Genomic DNA, 19,139 nt, shown 5'->3' with positions numbered 1-19,139 from the left:
TAATCTTTGAAAAACAGATGTTTAATAAGTTTGGGTTTGTAAATGTTTCTTTAAAAAAGCTTGTTTTGTTCAGTGTACTGAACAGCTTGTATAATTTAATTTACCATCTGTTAAATCTTTACGGCTCTCCTGCATACCTGATTACATGCAATTAGTTTTTTCTTTAAACACAGAACATACATTTTTACAGCATAGAGAAGAAATAGGAACCTGTGGGAGGAAAACAGGTTAAATAAGTGAAATGGTTGCCATGTTTTAAACAAACAAACAAAAAGTGAAAAAACTTAGGCCATGAACAGCTTTCTTGGATACACTAGAAACTTTGGTACATGTTGCTATGGCAAAACAACATGAGGGACAAATCCTGCTTGCTTTGCTCAAGTAAACCTATTGCCTTTTCCCATGATTAAGGTAAGTAGGATTCAGCTTGCTTTTCTAACTGGAGTGTTTGTGAGCAGTGGCAGATAGAAGAATCTTGTGTTGTGATATTTTTCCTAACAAGAGTAAAATAATCTCTCATTGTGAGCATGGAAGGGACACGGCTTTACAAGAGAGCCTGTGGAGATAAGAAGAGGAAGTTGAAGCTATTCTTTAGGCAACAAAGGAAAAAGTTAGACAGAGAAGATGATAGAGTGGAGAGGGTTGTTAAAGCCAAGGGGGAAAATGCGTTGGAGGGAGAGGGGAAGGGCTTACAGGAGCTGAAATTAAAGAAAAAATAGAACATTGAGGATCCACTTGAACAATGAATGTGTCCAATTTTAATGTTGTGCAAACTCAAATTAGGAAATGAAAATACTCAAAAAACTGTCTGTTGCCCTGTGTGGAAGTATTTATTGACTGTAGTGGGCCTTGCAGAAAAATAAGAAATAGGCAGATGGCAGGCAAGCTTCTTTGGGTAGATGTGATATTTTATTAGACCAACTAAATATTTGGAAAAAAGTTCTCCACAAGCTTTTGTGCACAAACACCCTTCTTCAGGCATTGGGAGACTCTGCTGTTCTTCTGAGTTCTTCCTATAGCTTAGAGATGTAGAAAAATGAAAAGAGAGAAAATGAAGAGACAGAGGTTTCTAAAGGAAATAGGATGTAACAGTCATCTGAGCTGAAATTCTAGAACTAGACAAAAATAAATTATGCTCTGATGTTCAGCAACTATGTACATTTTTTATATTATTACAGATTTTCATACATAGAGCTCCAAATACTTTACCCACAAGGGTCAGTATGACTATTCCTATAATACAGAATGGGAAACTGAAGCAGAAAATGATAAATGTCACTTGCCCAAGGTCACCCAGCAGACTAGTTACAGAGTTGAAATATTCTAGCTTTGCTGTTACTACACTGTTCAGAAGGGCCACAGGATCAGTGTAGTGACAACTAGGGCTGTGCAAAGCTTCAGTCCCTGATTTGATTCGGCCCGATTCAGTGGCTGAATCTCCAAATCTGAATCAAATCAGAGGACCCTTTAACCTCTCCAAAGTGAATCGGAACCCTTCGAATCAATTTGGAGAGACTCGGATTCGGAGATTTGGACATAGAAACAGCTTTAAATGTTTTCTTCTACGTACCTCTAGGTAGCAGGGGCTCATGAGTGCTGCGATGCTGGGGTACATGGAGTGTCCCACAGAAACACAGGGGCTCCCCAGCGTGCTCAGCAGCAGATCCGGAAATGGAACAGAAGCACTTCCGGGTCTGCCGGGGAGTGTGTGGGGGACCCCTCGTGCCCCTGTGGCTTGGTGACTGGTGCCTCCTGGGGCTGGGGGAGGCACCCAGGGTCCCCCTGCAGCCGATCACCGAGCTGGGGAGGCAAGGCGGGGGGGGGGGGGGCACCCAGCATGCTCCCTGGCAGACCTGGGTGTGGACCGGAAGTACTTCTGGGTTTGCCGCTGAGCACATGGAGGGCCCCCCTGCACTCCTGTGGGACACTCCATGCACCCTAGTATCGCAGCAATCATGAGCCATGCCTGCTACCTCAAGGTATGTAGAAAAAACTCTAAAGCTGTGTCTATGCCTGAATCGCTGATTCTCTGAATCAGCATCGAATCTTCAGATTCGGATTTGGTGGAATCGAATTGGGGACAGTGATCCGAATCTGAATTGAATAGGGCCCACTTTGCACACCCCTAGTGACAACCATCTGTATGCTTATAGATTTATTATGCTTAGACTGATATATTTTTTTTAATTACAAAAAAAAAAAAAGAAGACATAGAGCTGTCATAGACCCCCCAGGCAAACCCCAGCTGGCGTCTGGGCCAGAGAGGAGGGGGTTAAACACCCCATCCCCTACTCAAATTTACTACTGTCTGCTACTGTGGACTATAGATCCCAGAGACACCTGGAAGCAGTCCTTGCCTGGAAGAGTCCTGTTGGCGTGAGTCTGGGCTGCAAATTCCAGAGACCTCCGGGGCACCAGGAAGAGGAAGTGAACATGCAGCCCATGTTGGCTATGTGCTAGAGAGCCATGTTCTGTTATCCCCTGGCTTCTGGCTAGAGCCACTGCAGGCATGTCTCTGCATTTCCTGAATCAAAAGTAAATGTATGTCTAGTTGTTTCTCAGTTTAATCTCTGTGGTTTAGACTAACCTGCAGAGACTGAATAGATTCAGCCTCAGGGTTTTTGACTGTCTGTACTTAGCTGAAAAGGGCCTGACTGGGCCCAAGACAGATGTAACATTTGGTTCTAACCTTAAATCCATTAAAATATAGAATAAATGTTTTCTTGATTTGGTCATGTGATATACACCTTCATGATTGCACATGATTACTGGTTTTTCCCTTTAAATTTGGTTCTGCTATGGCTCTTGGGAGTTATTGCATTATTAGAACCATGTCCCTTAATAAAGATTTCCTATAATGTGCATTCTTGACTCAGACTCCGTAGTGGAATGAGCTGCAGACACCCTTCCTTGCCTGTCCCTTCTTGGACGTTATCTTGCTTCTCTGGCATAGTTCATGTGAAATCCTCTGTTTAAAACCAGCTGAGTTATAGTAATCCAAGATTTATTATGAATAAAGAGAGACAACTGGATTAAAAGAAACAATCTGTATAGCATGAGTAGTTTTAGATTTTATAGATTTCATAGACATTAGGGCTGAAAGGGACCTCAGAAGATCCAGTCCAGCCCCCTGTCCCAGGGGCAGGAAATCAGCTAGGGTCACAGGATCCCAGCAAGACAGGCATCCAAATGTTTCTTGAAAGTGTCCAAATGTTTCTTGAAAGAGTCCAGAGTAGGTGCTTGCACCACCTCTGAAGGCGGTCTATTCCAAGCCTTGGGGGCTCAGACAGTAAAGAAGTTTTTCCTTATGTCCAGCCTGAAATGGTCTTGGAGGAGTTTGTGACCGTTTGACCTTGTCATCCCGTGGGGCACTCTGGTGAACAGGCGTTCCCCCAGATGCTGATGTATACCTCTTGTATACTTACAGACAGCCACCAGGTCCCTCCTGAGTCTGTGGTTTTCCAGGCTGAAGAGTCCCATGGCTCTCAGCCTCTCATCATAGGTCCTGTTCTGTGTAATTAATCTAGATGCCCCCATCATGTCACAGTGGGAAAATAGCAGCATTTTGCTTTTCTGCCATTTTTCTGGGGTGCATCTTGGCTCTGTCTTTTGTGCTGTGCTGGCAACCAAGATTTCACATATTAATTCTGTTAACTGTAAACTTCAGCCCTGAAGCCAGATCCTGCGTGCTTTGTACCAGTCTAAGAAAGAATTAATAATTAAAAAAAAATTCTCAACATACACTTTACTCTGACAATTATAGCAATTTAGCATAGATTTCCACTGAACTCTATGCCCAGATTCATAAAGTAATTTAGGTACCTAACTTTTACTAGGGGCCCTAACTCACATTGATTTCAGATATAAAGAGACCGGTATCAAAACGTTATGAAATGCTCAGTCAGATTTTTTCCTTGGTATGGATCCAATTAAACATTTTTACCTTTTTAAGATGTCCATTTGTCAGCTATTGAGCTACATGTTGATGATACCTTTTTAGCCCCAGGAGATGGTATTTCATTTTTCTATAAATATCAAAAAGTTCCATATTTGGTAGGCATCAGAGTAATTCTTAACTAGATTTTATTTAAACTAGGCGCATTAGTTAGAACATTAGTTAGAACATTTGGAAATTCAAGTAATCATCTAAAGTACAAATGCCTTGTGACATTTGCCATTTGCCCTTTTATAACTGCTTTTTTTTCTTGTTAACTTTTCAAACATAGTCATGAATGGCCTTTATCTCTCTAACCTGCTCTGAAGGCTGTCTGTTTATATCTAACATAGGCCTGCACACTCTATGATTAAAAGATAGTTTATTTGCAGTGTTTTCTTATGCAATTTTTTAAAATGTGGTGCTAATTTTAAAACTGGGATACTTTAGTTCCTTAGAGCCTACTGCATTGCAGAGTTCATCACTAGTATTTCTTATAGGGTTTTTAATTATAGGGTTAGGCTTGAATTGCTTTAAAACAGAAATCTGTAGATAGGTAGGTGTTTGGGAGTGGCCTAAATCAGGTTCCTAAAGTTATGTAGTCATAAGGTGAGTTGAAGGAGTCATTGGGCATGTCTACATGTGCATTAATGTGCTGTAATTCCTGCACATTAAATTTAGTACCTGTAATAACAGGTCCTAAATGCGCCACAATCAGCACTACTGCGTAGCAGTGCTGGCACATGATTTTTTATGTGATGCTAATGTGCAGTAGATTAATTCTACTGCTCATTAGCATGGCTTTTATGATGACACGCTAATGTGGAGTAGAATTAGTCTACTGCACTATTAACATCTCTTGTAGATGCACCCACTGTTTCCCTCTACCTCTCAGTTGGCTGAAAGTTGCTGTGCATAACTCTTATTTCTGCTAAGTATGCAAATATCTTCTAATAAATCTTCTATCCAGAGAGTCCTTTCTTAGGGCAGTTCATAGTGATTCAATCATAATTTCTGGAATTTATCTCCTATGAACTGGTGGTATCAGGCAGCAGAGTAGAAGCCTGGGGCTTTTCCATGTATATCTCCCTCTTAGAAATATGATGAGATCTTTATTGATCAGTGGATTAGGGCACAACTGGAACCTCTAATTTCTTTTTATTTCGGAGGCAAGGGGGAGCTATAAGAGAGCTATCAAACCTGAATTAAACTCCGCATTTCCAATCAACTACATTAATGGTCTCTCTGAGGAAGGGTAAGGGCTGGGGTCCTTAATAATAATAACAACGAAGGGCAGTATAGCTTTGTCTCCCACCCTTCTCTGTGTGCAATACTTCAGCATGGCTCTTTGCATTATGAAAATGCAACTGCTGGATTGTACTCTTATGTTAATAAAAGAATGATCTAACCAGTGCTTCAAATTTTCCTATTTCAGTGCATTATTGAGTGCCCTCTGTTTAGCCCATCTGTTTCTCGTTGATGTCTTTTGTTCATTGTTGTTCATAAAAGGGTTATGCATTGCTAACTCAAGTTTCCAAGTACTTATTCATAGCTTGTTTGGATGTATGACTTTTTTCTGCTTGTTATGAAGTTACTTATAAATAGTATTGACTTATCAAATTTAGCATGTGTAAATTTTTCATTTATCATTTGCCTCTGTAACTGTACTAAAAAGTTGAGTTAGATAGCAGATACTTTAATTGATCTTTTTCTCTTTCATTAGCTTTTTTTTCATCTAGTAAAATAGCAGCAAGTGGTTCCAGCTTACATTTGACTTCTGAAATGATGTTCAAGATCCGGCATAAAGTCACCATGACTTGCTTTTTTGGTATTAAACCCACTTGATTCATTTTTTCAGCAATCTAAACTGCTGTGTTACAAGAATGTCCAACATTTTTGTCAACAATTTACTGTCTTTATTGAATAAAATAGAAAGGCTGACCTTCATGTATCTTAGAGTTGATCTCTCTGAGGTTTGAGGATTTACAACTTTACCTTACATGGTAGGAAAGAGTGATATTGGAATCTAAGACTTCATTAAATACTTCCAGTAGTTTCAAGATCAGTAATTTTTATAAGCCTTAAATATTCTCCAAGGAAGTTGTCATTTCTGAAGTTTTTCTGTTTTGAGCTTTTCACTGTTTCCAATATTTTGTGTGTTGATTTTTCTCCAGTACTACTTTCCTGAAAAGGTAACTCTACTAAATATTTGAGAATAATAAGTTAAGTAAATTGCTCCTGTTTAGAGCTTCTAAGAAGGATCATTAGTAGTCTGTGATATTGCTTGGGTTGTTTTTGGATTGTGTTGGGGACAGGAAGTTTTTGGAGAGTATTGGGGACAACTTCCTGGTGTAGGTGCTGGAGTGGTCAACTAGGGGCCATGCTTTTCTTGACCTGCTGCTCATAAACAGGAAAGAATTGGAGGGGAATGTAGTAGTGGATGGCAACTTGGGCAGTAATGACCACGAGATGATTGAGTTCAGGATCCTGAGAAAAGGAAGGATGAAGAGCAGCAGAGTAAGGATCCTGGACTTCAGAAAAGCAGACTTCGACTCACTCAGGGAACTCATGGGAAGGATCCCCTGGGAAGCCAGACTGAGGGGGAGAGGAGTCCAAGAGAGCTGGCTGTACTTGAAAGAAGCCTTACTGAGAGTGCAGGAACAAACAATCCCAATGTGCAGGAAGACTAGCAAGCATGACAGAAGACCAGCTTGGCTTAGCAGGGAACTCTTCAGTAAACTAAATCACAAAAAGGGAACTTATAAGAAGTGGAAACTTGGACAGATAACTAGGGAAGAATATAAGAGCATTGCTCGGGCATGCAGGGATGAAATCAGGAAGGCCAAAACACAATTGGAGTTGCAGCTAGTAAGGGATGTGAAGGGTAACAAGAAGGGTTTCTACAAGTATGTCGGTAGCAAGAGGAGGATCAGGAAAAGTGTGGGTCCCTTACTGAATGGGGGAGACAACCTTGTGACAGAAGATGCAGAAAAGGTTGAAGTGCTCAATACTTTTTTTGCCTCAGTCTTCACAGGCAAGGCCAACTCCCAGACTACTATTCTGGGCAGCACACTTTTGGGAGGAGGTGAGCAGCCCTCAAAGGCAAAAGAACAGATTAGGGACTACTTAAAAAAACTGGACATGTACAAGTCCATGGGGCCAGATGGGATGCACCTGAGAGTGCTGAGGGAGTTGGCTGATGTGACTGCAGAGCCATTGGCCATCATCTTTGAAAACCCATGGTGATCAGGAGAGGTTCTGGATGATTAAAAAAGGGCAAACATAGTGCCTGTATTTAAGAAAGGGAAGAAGGAGGATCCAGGGAACTACAGACCAGTCAGCGTCACCTCAGTTCGTGGAAAAAATCATGGAGCAGATCCTCAAGAAATCCATTTCTAAGCACTTGGAGGAGAAGAAAGGTGATTAGGAACAGTCAGCATGGATTCACCAGGGACAAGTCATGCCTGACCAACTTGATTGCTTTCTATGATGACATGACTGAATGTGGGGAGACCAGCGGATGTGGGGAGACCAGAGGATATGGTGTACCTTGATTTTAGCAAGGCTTTTGATACAGTCTCTCACAACATTCTTACAGGGAAGCTAAGGAAGTATGGGCTGAATGAATGGACTGAAAGGTAGATAGAAAACTGGCTGGAGCATCGGGTTCAGAGAATAGTAATCAATGGCTCGATGTCTAGTTGGCAACTGGTATTAAGTGGAGTGCCCCAGGGGTTGGTCCTGGGGCCTGTCTTGTTCAGTATCTTCATCAGTAATCTGGGAGATGGGATGCAGTGCACCCTTAACAAGTTTTTACATGACACCAAGCTGGGGGAGTAGTAGATACACTGGAGGGTAGGGCTAGGATTCAGCCCAAAGGAATCTCATGAGATTCAACAAGGACAAGGGCTAAGTCCTGCATTTAGGATGGAACAATCCCATGCACAAGTACAGGCTGGGGGCTGAGTGGCTGGGCAGCAGCTCTGCAGAAAAGGACCTGGGGGTTACAGTGGACAACAAGTTGAATATGATCTAGCAGTGTGTCCTTGTTGCCATGAAGGCTAATGGCATACTGGGCTGCATTGGTAGGTGTGTTGCCAGCAGGTCAAGGGAAATGATTATTGCTCTCTATTCAGCACTAGTGAGGCCACATCTGGAGTTCTGTGTTCAGTTTTGGGCCCTCCCCTACAGAAAGGATGTGGAAAAATTGGAGAGAGACCAGCGGAGGGCAACAAAAATGGTGAGGGCACTGGGGGACATTACTTATGAGGAAAGACTGAGGGAATTTTCTCACTAAAAAGGTAGTAGAACACTGGAACAGATTACCCAGGGAGGTGGTGGAAGCTCCATCTTTGTAGGTTTTCAAAACCTGGCTGGACAAAGCTTTGGCTGGGATGATCTAGTTGGGGATGGTTCTGCCTTAAGCAGGAGATTGGACTAAATGACCTCCTGGGGTCCCTTCCAACCCTAAATTTCTATTATTCTATGGCTTCTCTTACTGCTGAGAATATAAGTGCATATGAAATGCTGTCTCTTCATAAGACAAATATTGATGCTACAACCTCCAATCCAAACTTATAAAATCATATATTAATTTTACAAGGAGTGATAGAACAAATAATGCAACTCTGGCAGGGATCTTACCTTCTTCTAAAGATGAAGGAATAGGTATTTTCAGTATGTTTATTGCCACTTAATACCTTAAAATATGCACATGATAGTCCAGGTTGGTCTGAAGAAAATGCATACTGGTCTCGTTTAAAGACTATGGCAACATGGTGAATTGTATGCATTTTGTTAAGTCGGACAACTAACTTAAATAAAAAGTGGGACACTTAAAATGTTAAAGGTTTCCATATACTATTAAGTGTTCACATATATTAATTATGGTCTCATATAATTTTTATCCAATAGGAAAAAATCTGTATTTTAAAATAAAAATATCTAGTCACATGTATCTTGCATGTTAGATTTGGGAATTTTAAAATAGCAAATACACATAAATGATGTAAAAAGACTTCCAGTAAATCTATAGCAATGCATTTAAATGGTCTGCATAAAGCAAGCTGTTCCTTTCTGAAGTCAGCAATGAACTGCTATCCATAATGAGTGTAGACTTATGGTTTTAACTTTTCTGTAGGTCAGGAAGACCTGATGAATCTGGACTCTTCCTCTCCCCCTTCTCTCCTTGCCCATTAAATTGCACCCTCTGGGTGCTTTGAAATCAGCACAGAAGAAAAGGAGGGTGAAGAATTGTGTTTATGTGATAATTTAGGGTTTGGTTAATTGTCTAGGATTGTTTTGAGATTACACGAAGAGCCCTTTTTCAGCAGGTTAAGTTCTGTGTAAAATTGGCAAGCAAAACTTCTATGCTTTTTTCTTTTTCCCTCGCCCTATGGGACACTGCAGAGTTAAGATTTACTTGTAGTGGGGTGGAAAAGGTGGAGATGTGGGTGAACTGTTCTCTGCACAACAGATAGCAGTTATTAGTGTAAGGCTCCTTTATGTGAAGATGATGCAATCTTCTTCCTAAAGGTGGGATCTGTGACAAAGAGGTGATTAGTTGAGGCCCTATTAAGTCCATTAGAGGAAGTTCCTGTAGAACAGTGTTTTCAACCTTTTCTCATTTGCGAATCCCTAAAAAAATTTGAACAGAGGTGCAGATCCCTTTGGAACTTTTGAATGGAGGTACAGACCCCTTTGAATGATGTGTAGATATTCACACATTTTTGATTGATCATAGGCATCTTTTGTTGACCCTTAGACATAGTCTGTGAACCACCAATTGAAAACCACAGCTGTAGAGGAAGAATCAGTGGACAGGCCCTGGGTTATTGCACTGACAGCCCTTGCCTAGAGTTTAACTGCAGTTTATTCTATGGGGGAAATTCTCTTTAAGAATTATTTGTAGGGGTTTACCTAAATCGCAGGGGGACTTACGAATTTTCATGGGTTGATCGCAGGCTGAAGCTCTAATTCTGTGGTCATTTCTCAGTGGCCCCACCCCTTGGTGCTGATTGGTGGAGAGGTCCCAGGTGGGAGGAGGGATGAAGGGGTGGCCAGCATTTTGACTGCTGGCTGCCTTTCATGCAGTCCTACTCCTTGGTGCTTATTGGTGGAGAGGCCATGGCAGGGGAGGAGGGATTAGGGGGCAGCTGCCATCTTGTCTGCTGCTGTTTGTGCCACCTTGCCAGCTTCCCCTTCTGGCAGTGCATCCCTCTGGTTCCCACTGGGGAGCCAGCATTTTATTTTTATTAAGTTTTTTTTTTTTGTTGTTGATTTAGTGGACAATCCCAAATTTCAAGTTTCCTGTGAAATCTGCTAAACCACTAATAAAATAGGTCCCTAATTATTTGGAGGACAAATCCTCAAATTGGTTCTTGGAATTTTCCTCTCAACCCCTTGTGTCGCTTCTGGGAAATGATAATCCAGTGATGGCACATGCTGCTGATCATTCAAAATTATAGTCTGTAGCAGATAATGGTGAAGGTCAGGCCTAGCCCTGAGTTTCCATGACCTTATCTTGATTCCACCCAAGGTGAGCAAGGGTTTTTTTTGTTTTGTTTGTTTGTTTGTTTGTTTTAAACCATTAGTTTTGCCTTGGTTTGGAATTCTGTCTTGGCTCAACTACATTCTGGCACTCAACCTGCAATGCTTATTTTCAGTAGTTTGATCTGATTTCTAAGATGTAGCTATGGTTACTGAGCCATCATCTGTCATTTTCTGTTTGTAAAGGTTGGTAGGGAAATAAAATATTTTTGCTTTTTATTTGGTTGGATCTGATAAACAACATTCTAATTCCCTGTATACTGACTTGAGATTCTCATTCTTGGCAGTTAGCTCAGGGGTTTTCAACTGAGGGTACGCATACCCCTGGGGCTACTTTGGAAGGACCCAGGGGGTATGTGGCACTTCCGGCTTTTCTGGCGGCAATTCTGGCTTTGCTGCTGCTGCATGTGGGACTCTCCCTCCCCGTGCATCAAACGGCTGCTTGGGAACCCCCTCTGCTCCCGCTTCTGCCCCCCTTCCCCCCCCTGGCTAATCGACTGGCTGCTGGGGGTACCCTGACCATAAAAGGTTGTAAACCCCCCGAGTTAGCTGTTGGAGAAGAAAGAGGATGATAACATAGGGGAGACTGTTGCATTGTATGGTAACTGATGCACTCAAAAATCTATAAAGCTAGTTTGGAAATTTTTATAAAAAATCTTAAACTCCAAATAATATTCACTGGTATTCAATGTGTTGTAATTTAATCTATACAGCATATCTAAGATGTATTGATTGTCTGTGTGAATATTTATGGTAATTTGTATGGTCAAGGCCCAAAACATTTTTTTAAATAAAAATTCTATAAACTCTCTGTTAGTGTTATAAATCTACAAATGGTTTTCAAGTTAGTAGTACTGAGAAATCTCTCGGAATCATTGTGTTACCTGTAAGTAACTTGTGAATGTCTGCAGTATCTTCCAATATTTTAAGGTGGGGTAATGTATTTCCTGACATCAGTGACCCAAGGAAACTCTGTATATTTAAACTAACATAAGCCCGTAGGGACTACTTCCAGACTTCAGCAGGACTCGAAGACTAGCTTTATGATGCAATACATTGGTCACCACTGTAGTGCATGTGTTTTTTTTGTTTGTTTTTTGTTTTTTGGGGGGGTTTTTTGAGCAGGGAGGGAGGAGAAGGGGGCAGAAAATGGAGTGGAAGCCAATATGAAAGACGAAAAAATTAATTATGGATTAAATGCCCCTCTTGCTACCTAGAATATTCAGAAGTGTAAAATATACTTGTGTAATAGTCTAAAAAATATCTTTTGCTAGTGTGACGTCTTGCGCCTTGCGTGCTGCCTGGCCTTTCGGGTGTGTAGCCCCTCCCCTAGACTTGTTTGCCACGACTTTGATGTTAAACTATCAAGAGATGGGGTTTTCTGTGGAGATCTTCCCGGAAGGCCCTCCTGACAGGTGGCAGTACTCACAATTGTTTGGTGCAATGTTCCACAGGGCTCCGCCTCCCCTACACCCCATCCACTCGCCAACTAGGTGGATATCCATAAACGGTGATTTTCAGCCCTGTAGGATGGCCCAGGGCCTGCCTTCCCTGGTCTCTTTTACTTTTTCCCCCCTTATTGGGGTTTTCTTTTCTCAGAACAAATATTCCCCTGAGGAGGAGATGGCTGTAGAGCTGCCTCCTTTACCCCTGCCTCCTCTAGGGGGCTCAAATGCCTCCTTTCCCCTGCTGCCTGCAGGGAACTCCAATGCCTCCTTGAGCTCCTCTTCTGCAGGGACCCAGAGGGCTTTCCCTGCTTTGCCTCCTGCAGGGGGCTCAAAGGTTTCCTTTATGCTGCCTGCAGGAGCCGCGCAGGCTGTGTTGCTCCCTTCCCGCGCCGGAGCCGCAGCATGCCTAGTGTGCTGCCTGCCAGCACTCTCTCTCTGGCTCCCTCCCTGCCTTAGTTCTGGCAGGGCTTTTAAACTTTCCCGCAGTGGCCAGTATGGCCGCTGGGATTGGTCCGGCTGTTTCCCACGCCGGAAACAGCTGATTAAACAGCCAGTGTAATGCCGGTTTGCGCGGCTGCGGCCACAGTCGCGGCTCCGGCTGCCCGGCGGGAGGTAAGTTATCCCCGCCGGAGGTCTGTTCCCGGTGTATGGGGCCCACGGGGGTTACCCTCTCCCCTTCAGAAGCCTGTGGTGGTGCCTTGCCGCCACAGCTAGATATAATAAAAAGATGTAATTTTACATAAATGTCTTCAACTATTTAACACAATGTATTTTACTTTTCCTTCTAGGCCATTAGAATTCTGGAAGACTTGATTGCAAAGTATATTCCACTGGTTTTCAAAGGAAGTACATCTACATGAAGAACAACAAAGGAAGCTGATTTTTTTTAGAAAATAGCGTTTGCAAAAATGACTTCAAGTTGTATGACTCCAGTATTTGCTTTAATGATTTTGTATTTAGCCGCTGCAGGTAGGTGGCATTATATAAAACATACTCATTGTAATCATTCTCTGCATTTGGATTTATTAATTATAAATGGCTTTTCATGACAATAGACTGCTTTGAGCTAAGGTTTATATATAGCCTAAATGCAGATGTAAAGCAGTACTGTGCAATTATGATACTCAGTCTATTAGACTCTGTGTAGTACTTCTAAGCTGTCTTACTGATATAACGTGTTAGTGCCAGTTAAGGTCCTTATGCCCAGGATGTGGGGAAAAAACTCTTACCTTGGGCCAGTAGGTATCTTTCTGGGTGTTGTTCCCATCCATATAATCCAAACTTTCTTTTTAAAAAGGATTCAAATTTCTAGTCCAGTGAACCACATAGGTATCCTTACAAAGCTGAACCAGACATAAACCAATGTTGTTGTTTTCCTGAGTCTGAATAGACTGTCCCAGTGCTATTCTTCCCACAAGTGTGGGTGCTGTGCTATCTTGGTTACCATTTTTGCAAGTACTTTGGGTTTCAGGAAAAGACAGTTTGTCATCCAGCGTATGAGTGCGAGGGCTGTCAACACTAGTTTGTCACCTGAGTAGCATGTTCTGTGGCAGAGGTGTTCTTGTCACTTAAAAGGGATTTCATGTATAAACTCAGAATAAATTGATGGATTGATGTCTGGCTACTTATCGTTTGTTGGTTTTTTTAAATTTTTTTATTTAGAACTGATTTACTGAAAAATAGTGCTTGCTAATGGGTTGAGCACTGCATCTGGGCTTTGGTTTTGTTTCTTGTTGGGCCAGCATCCTGCTGGATGATGTTAGCTGAGTCACTCGACCTTTTCATGTCTCTCTCCCAGTCTGTCTTTCCTCCATTTTAAATTTCAAGCTTTACTCTCTCTCTCTCTCTCTCTCTCTCACACACACACACACACGCTATCTGACACTTAGCATAATAGTTTTAATTGATATGGGAGGTTGTATTAATAAGCAGTATGGCCAGTGGGACACCAGGGCTTTCAAACCTAAGCAGATGCGGGATACAGAGGAAAAAGGCTGAAATCCAGGATACTGGGGTATTTCAGCCTGTGGAATAGGCATAACTTCGAGCTAGCAAGTGCTGCATAAATTTTTACAAATCCTGTCACTAGCCACGGTAGGTAGATTTATCTGCAGGATTGGGGTCTATGATTGATCTGTAGATTATAGTTTCCAAGCACACACAAACATGCGTCTATTTTGACATTCATTTTTTTGCAAGTGGTACTTCAAGAAGTACATTAAAATAAGGTACATTTGTTAAAGACATCTCTCCCTTAGCTACAACAGCCAGCCTTCTATTTGTGTCCAGCTTGCACGCAAGCATGGGTCATCGGGGAAGTGGCCAGAGATGCAGTCAGTCAGAATGAGGTAGTGGGAAGACTGGACAGATGGCTTGTGTCTATCTCTGCTATCCTCACTGTGGAAAAGATGACTGACTTTGGAAGAGACATGTCTGAGCAATAAAGCGTATAACAATCTGGCTTCCTTTCATCACCGACATGGAAAATGATGCTTTTGCAAGAATGCCCTTAAACCTCAAGGGATTTTCTCCAGGGCTGAGCTCCCCTGGAAGCATCCAGCCAGTATTACTAACTTTGCTTATTTAATTGTACTTGCTATTAAAATTCTCTAGAAAGTTTATTCTGTTTTAAACAGACTTACAATGATGTGGAATGTATCTCTCCTGTAAGCACACTTGTATATGGAGATGAGGGCATAACTGCCCATGTGGGATGGGAAGAGAAGCTAACTATCCAGTAGAGCAAGCAGGCATGACCACACTAAAGAGACGGTACTGGAACAAGCTTCAATGTGTAGCATCAAAGTTTGTTTTTTTGCAGGGGGTTTTCTGCTTCTTGTTAATTATGTTGACAAGGCCATTTTGTGTCTGGGTAGCAGAGGGATAATTTTTTACTAATCCAAGCACAACCCACAGCCCAACCCTGATGTTAGCATTATTTTGATGTTGTATTTTTAGTTATCAAACCCAGTCTAATTTTTTTGAAAGTAATTCAAACTTCATGGGAACCTTAATCTGTCTGTCCACCCTTGAAACTTGTTTCACTGATTCCTTCCTCCCCAGCCATCCTGGTTGCCTTTATTTTTATAAGGCATTTTCAGGGAAAAAACATCCCTGTTGCCTATGAGCTTGTCAGGTGTTTATCACTCAAAAACGGATGCGCCTTTTTATTGCATGAGCAAAAGGGAGCAAAAGTGGGTGATTCTGCAGTGTGTGGGGATATGGAGCAGATCTCATAGACATTAGGGGCTGGAAGGGACCTCGTGAGATCATTGAGTTCAGCCTCCCTGCCAGAGGCAGGAAGTCTACAGGGATCAAATGATCCCAGCAAGATAAACATCCAAACACCTTTTGAATGAGTCCAGAGTAAGTGCTTACACCACCTCTGAGGGGAGTCTGTTCCAGACCTTAGGCACTCGTACTGTAAAGAAGTTTTTCCTTATATTGAGTCTGAGTCGGCCTTCTAGAAGTTTGTAGCCATTAGATCTAGTTATCCCTTGGGGAGCCCTGGTGAACAAGTGTTCCCCCAGATCCTGATGCACCCAACTTATATACTTATAGGCAGCTACCAAGACACCCCCGAGCCTTCTCTTTGCCAGGCTGAAGAGTTCCATGTCCCTCAGCCTCTCCTCGTAAGGCTTGCTTTCTTGGCCTTTGATCATATGGGTAGATTGCTTGTCCCCTTCCTATGGATTTTTCTGCTTCAGTCCATCTGCTACCATCAGGTCACAATCGATCTCCAAAGCAGCCAACTTTCTTGTTCCTAATAATGTTATTACTTTTGATACGTATAAGCTGAAAGCAAAATCTGGGTTTCTATGGAACATTTTCAGTAATAGAAAGTATTGAATGCTCTTCTACAGGACAGAACAAGGAGCTGCTACCAAACTGTGTGCAACCTAAAAGAATTGTTATTTTTTGAAGTGTGGTGAAACAAAGACCTGGCAGGATATAGTGGATTATAAGTAGGGCTGTGCAAAGCTTCTGTCCCCGATTCAATCTGGCGGAGATTCAGCCCAGTTTGGTGGCTGAATCTCTGAATCCGAATCAAATCAGAGGACCCTTTAACTCCTCCGAATCGAGTCGGAACCCTCCGCATTGATTTGGAGAGATTCAGCAATTCGGATATAGGGACAGCTTTAAATGTTTTTTCTACATACCTCTCGGTAGCAGGCAGTGGTAAATACTGTGATGTTGGGGTGCGTGGAGTGTCCCACAGAAGCACAGAGGGCTCCCCAGGCGCTCGTCAGCAGACCCAAAATTGGATCAGAAGCACTTCCTGTCCACTTCCGAGTCCGCTGGAGAGCGTGCAGGGCCCCCCCATGCCACTCCAACTTGGTGACTGGTGCCTCCTGGGTTGGGGGGGCACCCGGGGTCCCCCCGTGGCTGATCGCTGAGCCAGGGGGGTACGCGGGGGGCCCCCAGCGAGCTCCCCGGTGGGCCCAGAAGTGGGCCAGAAGTACTTCCCTGTCCACTTCCAGGTTCACTGCCAAGCATGCAGGGGGCCTCCCCATGCTCCTGTGGGACTCTCCATCTGCCCCAACATCATGGTGATCACAAGCTGTGCTTACTACCTCAAGGTATGTAGAAAAAACACTTAAAGCTGTGTCTATTTCCAAATTGCCGATTCTCTGAATTGGCATCAAATCTTCAGATTCAGATTTGACTAAATTGAATTGGGGACAGTGATCTGAATCAATTAATCAAATCAATGTCCCTGATTCAGGCTGAATCCAAATGGAACAGGGCCCATTTCGCACACCCCTAATCATAAGAGTTCCACATAAATAAATAACTAGAACTGCAAATAACCCAATCCTAGATCACCAAAGAGCAGATTTGGCTGTGTAGTCTTTAAAAGCACGGTTCTTCTGTTCTGATGAATTACCAATTTGATGTGCGTTCAGTCCTTTGATTTAAGCCACATTCCTTTTGATTCCTGGCAAATCTGTCTGTTTCTGCGCATGGTGTATGTAATGATGAAGTGATGAAGTGATTTAACAGAGGTGAACAGAAAAGAGTAGATGCTGAAAACCATGAGGGCCAAATAGCCAAATTTCTACAATGGACGGAATTTTTTTTTTTTTTTTAATGTTGCCTCTCTCTTTCTTTGCAAACTTATTTGAAGAGGGTGATGGAGTTTGCTCTCCCATAGAGTAAGGAAGCAGTTCAGCACCTGAAAGCTGTGGATAACCAGGCTAATATAGTTAGCTAGTTGTGTTAGTCTGAAGTTCGGGTAGATTTGTACCTTATAGACTTAACTAAATCAGAGGTGCATACGCTTTCATAGAGATGCTTATGTAGCTCTGATTTAGTTGGTCTCAAAGGTGCAAATCTGTCCTGCTTTCTGAGTAGCTAGACTGCTACCTCTAGGAGAATTTGGGTCAGATCTTTAGCTGGTATAAGTGGTTGTAGCACTATGGAGATCAATGGAACTATAACAGTTTACATTTGCTAAGAAGCTGCTCCCCCATACCTATGTACCACTCCCAAGTCCTTTTCCTTTTTGGGCCCTTCGGTGTCTGCTACAGCTCCTTGAAACCTTAGAGCCCACCTCACTCCCTGAGCCAAGTTGCCACAGTTGTGATCTGGAAGAGTGGGGATGGAGAGGGAGAAATGGCAAGTTGACAGCTACAGGCTTAAACCAGTAGGCTTCTTGTGAGAGTGGCTTGATCAAATACTCTGGCCTCTAAAATTTTTCTTTCAACAGTTTTCTTCCCAACTGCTGCTCTCAGTCTTCTGTTAACAACTTCAGTAGTTCTTGTAAATAATCATGCCTTGAGAAGCATGCCTTACTTGCTGGCAGCTTGCTTTTCCAAGTTCTGTTTAATATGACATTTCATTTTTGATAAGGATTCTTGCTTGTATATTAATGTGTGTCTTGGATCTGAGCCCCCAGATACTGTGGTGAAGGGCGCCATAGGAACGGATGTAACATTAGGAATAAACAGGCCATATCATGCCATCATTTTTTGAAGAGGAACTTCCCACTGGCTCTGTACGCTGTATTTGCTAGAGCACAAGGATCCTCTAAAAGTATAAAAGAAAATGCTTCCCTAGTAAGGTGAAGGATACAAACCAAGGATAAAGATTGGTATGTTGGGAGATAGTCACGCAGGTCTTTTTCCTTCTTAAACAGACTGCTGGGCATGCTTCAGAGTTACTTAAGCTGCAGGCTTTATTTTTACTCAAACCATTTACCTCAGATGTTTTCAATAGAAAGTTATTTTGTGGTTAGGAAACAACAACTAAGAGGCAGAATTTATAGTGTTACTGTCAAAGCTATAGTGAAACACAGCTTTCTATGTTAAACTGTGGTAAATGTTTTGAAGGAGTAAACATTTTTACATTTTTTTTCCTGAGGCCTTTGCGCATACATTTTATTCTTGTACTGTCAGAGTCTACACTATTGCAAACAGACACTCTGAATTTCCTAGTAGACAGGATTAACTAGGCCTAAGAAAGATATCCTGTAGGGCTGCAGAAATAAGCAAGATGCAAGCACAGTATTTGAAGAAGGCCAGAAAGCTCTAGGTGTGCTTGCTCCTGTGTGCCTAACTCCACAGTTAAGATCAGACGGTAGGTTGGAAGGTCAGAAATCCTGCATGAGGTGGCCTACCCCTGACTCTTAAAATAGGAGATCTTGTTGGCAGCGAGGATGAGTGATTGGGAGCCTCTGCTTAGAAGCCCAAGGTGCCCTCTGCAACAGGAAATGTGTGGGGTTTTTTTGTATTTTTTTAAAAAAACACCTAACCACACAGTCGGGTTTTTTTGTTTTGCTTTGTTAGTAGAAAAATGTCCCAACACTGTTTGGAAGTTGTGAAACTTTATCTTCACCTACCAGGAAGGAAATGATCAGTGCCTGACTTCTGAGGGGTTGGGTGCTAGGTGATAAAAGTGTGTGAAGCAGAGGCAGGATAGGCCAAAGAAAGATTGCTCGTTTCTAAAACTATCTTAGTTGGCGGTAAAAAAATGCAGAAATTCAGAGTGTCTGTTTGCAACAGGGTAGTTTCTGATAGTACAAGGGTAAGATTTGGGGATCTAGACCAAATTAACAAGCCCTCAGACAAAGTTTCTACTAATATTAACAACATAGGTTTTATTCTTTAATGATCTTTTTCTGGGTATTTGTTTTCTGCTTTGGCACTAACTCTTAATCTGGATATGAGATTCTTAACCAGGGTGCTGTGACAACTGGGGTATCTTGA

At 42.3% G+C, this 19,139-nt stretch overlaps 1 protein-coding gene across 7 annotated transcripts in view; it reads left to right on the top strand.

Annotated features, from left to right (window-relative positions):
* TGFBR3 (transforming growth factor beta receptor 3) overlaps positions 1-19,139 on the top strand; it is a 192,617-nt gene that overhangs the window by 12,135 nt on the left and 161,343 nt on the right. For all 7 annotated transcript variants that reach the window (XM_014599677.3, XM_019479036.2, XM_006275072.4 and 4 more), the window contains one exon: positions 12,720-12,900. In XM_014599677.3, the coding sequence (XP_014455163.1) occupies positions 12,840-12,900 (61 nt within the window). In that variant the 5' untranslated portion in view covers positions 12,720-12,839. The remainder of the gene's footprint in view (positions 1-12,719; positions 12,901-19,139) is intronic.

The sequence above is a fragment of the Alligator mississippiensis genome, chromosome 5 (assembly GCF_030867095.1).
Source record: "Alligator mississippiensis isolate rAllMis1 chromosome 5, rAllMis1, whole genome shotgun sequence".
Classification (NCBI taxonomy): domain Eukaryota; kingdom Metazoa; phylum Chordata; order Crocodylia; family Alligatoridae; genus Alligator; species Alligator mississippiensis.
Note: the sequence above shows the minus strand (reverse complement) of the source record. Positions and strands in the feature narration are given on the sequence as shown.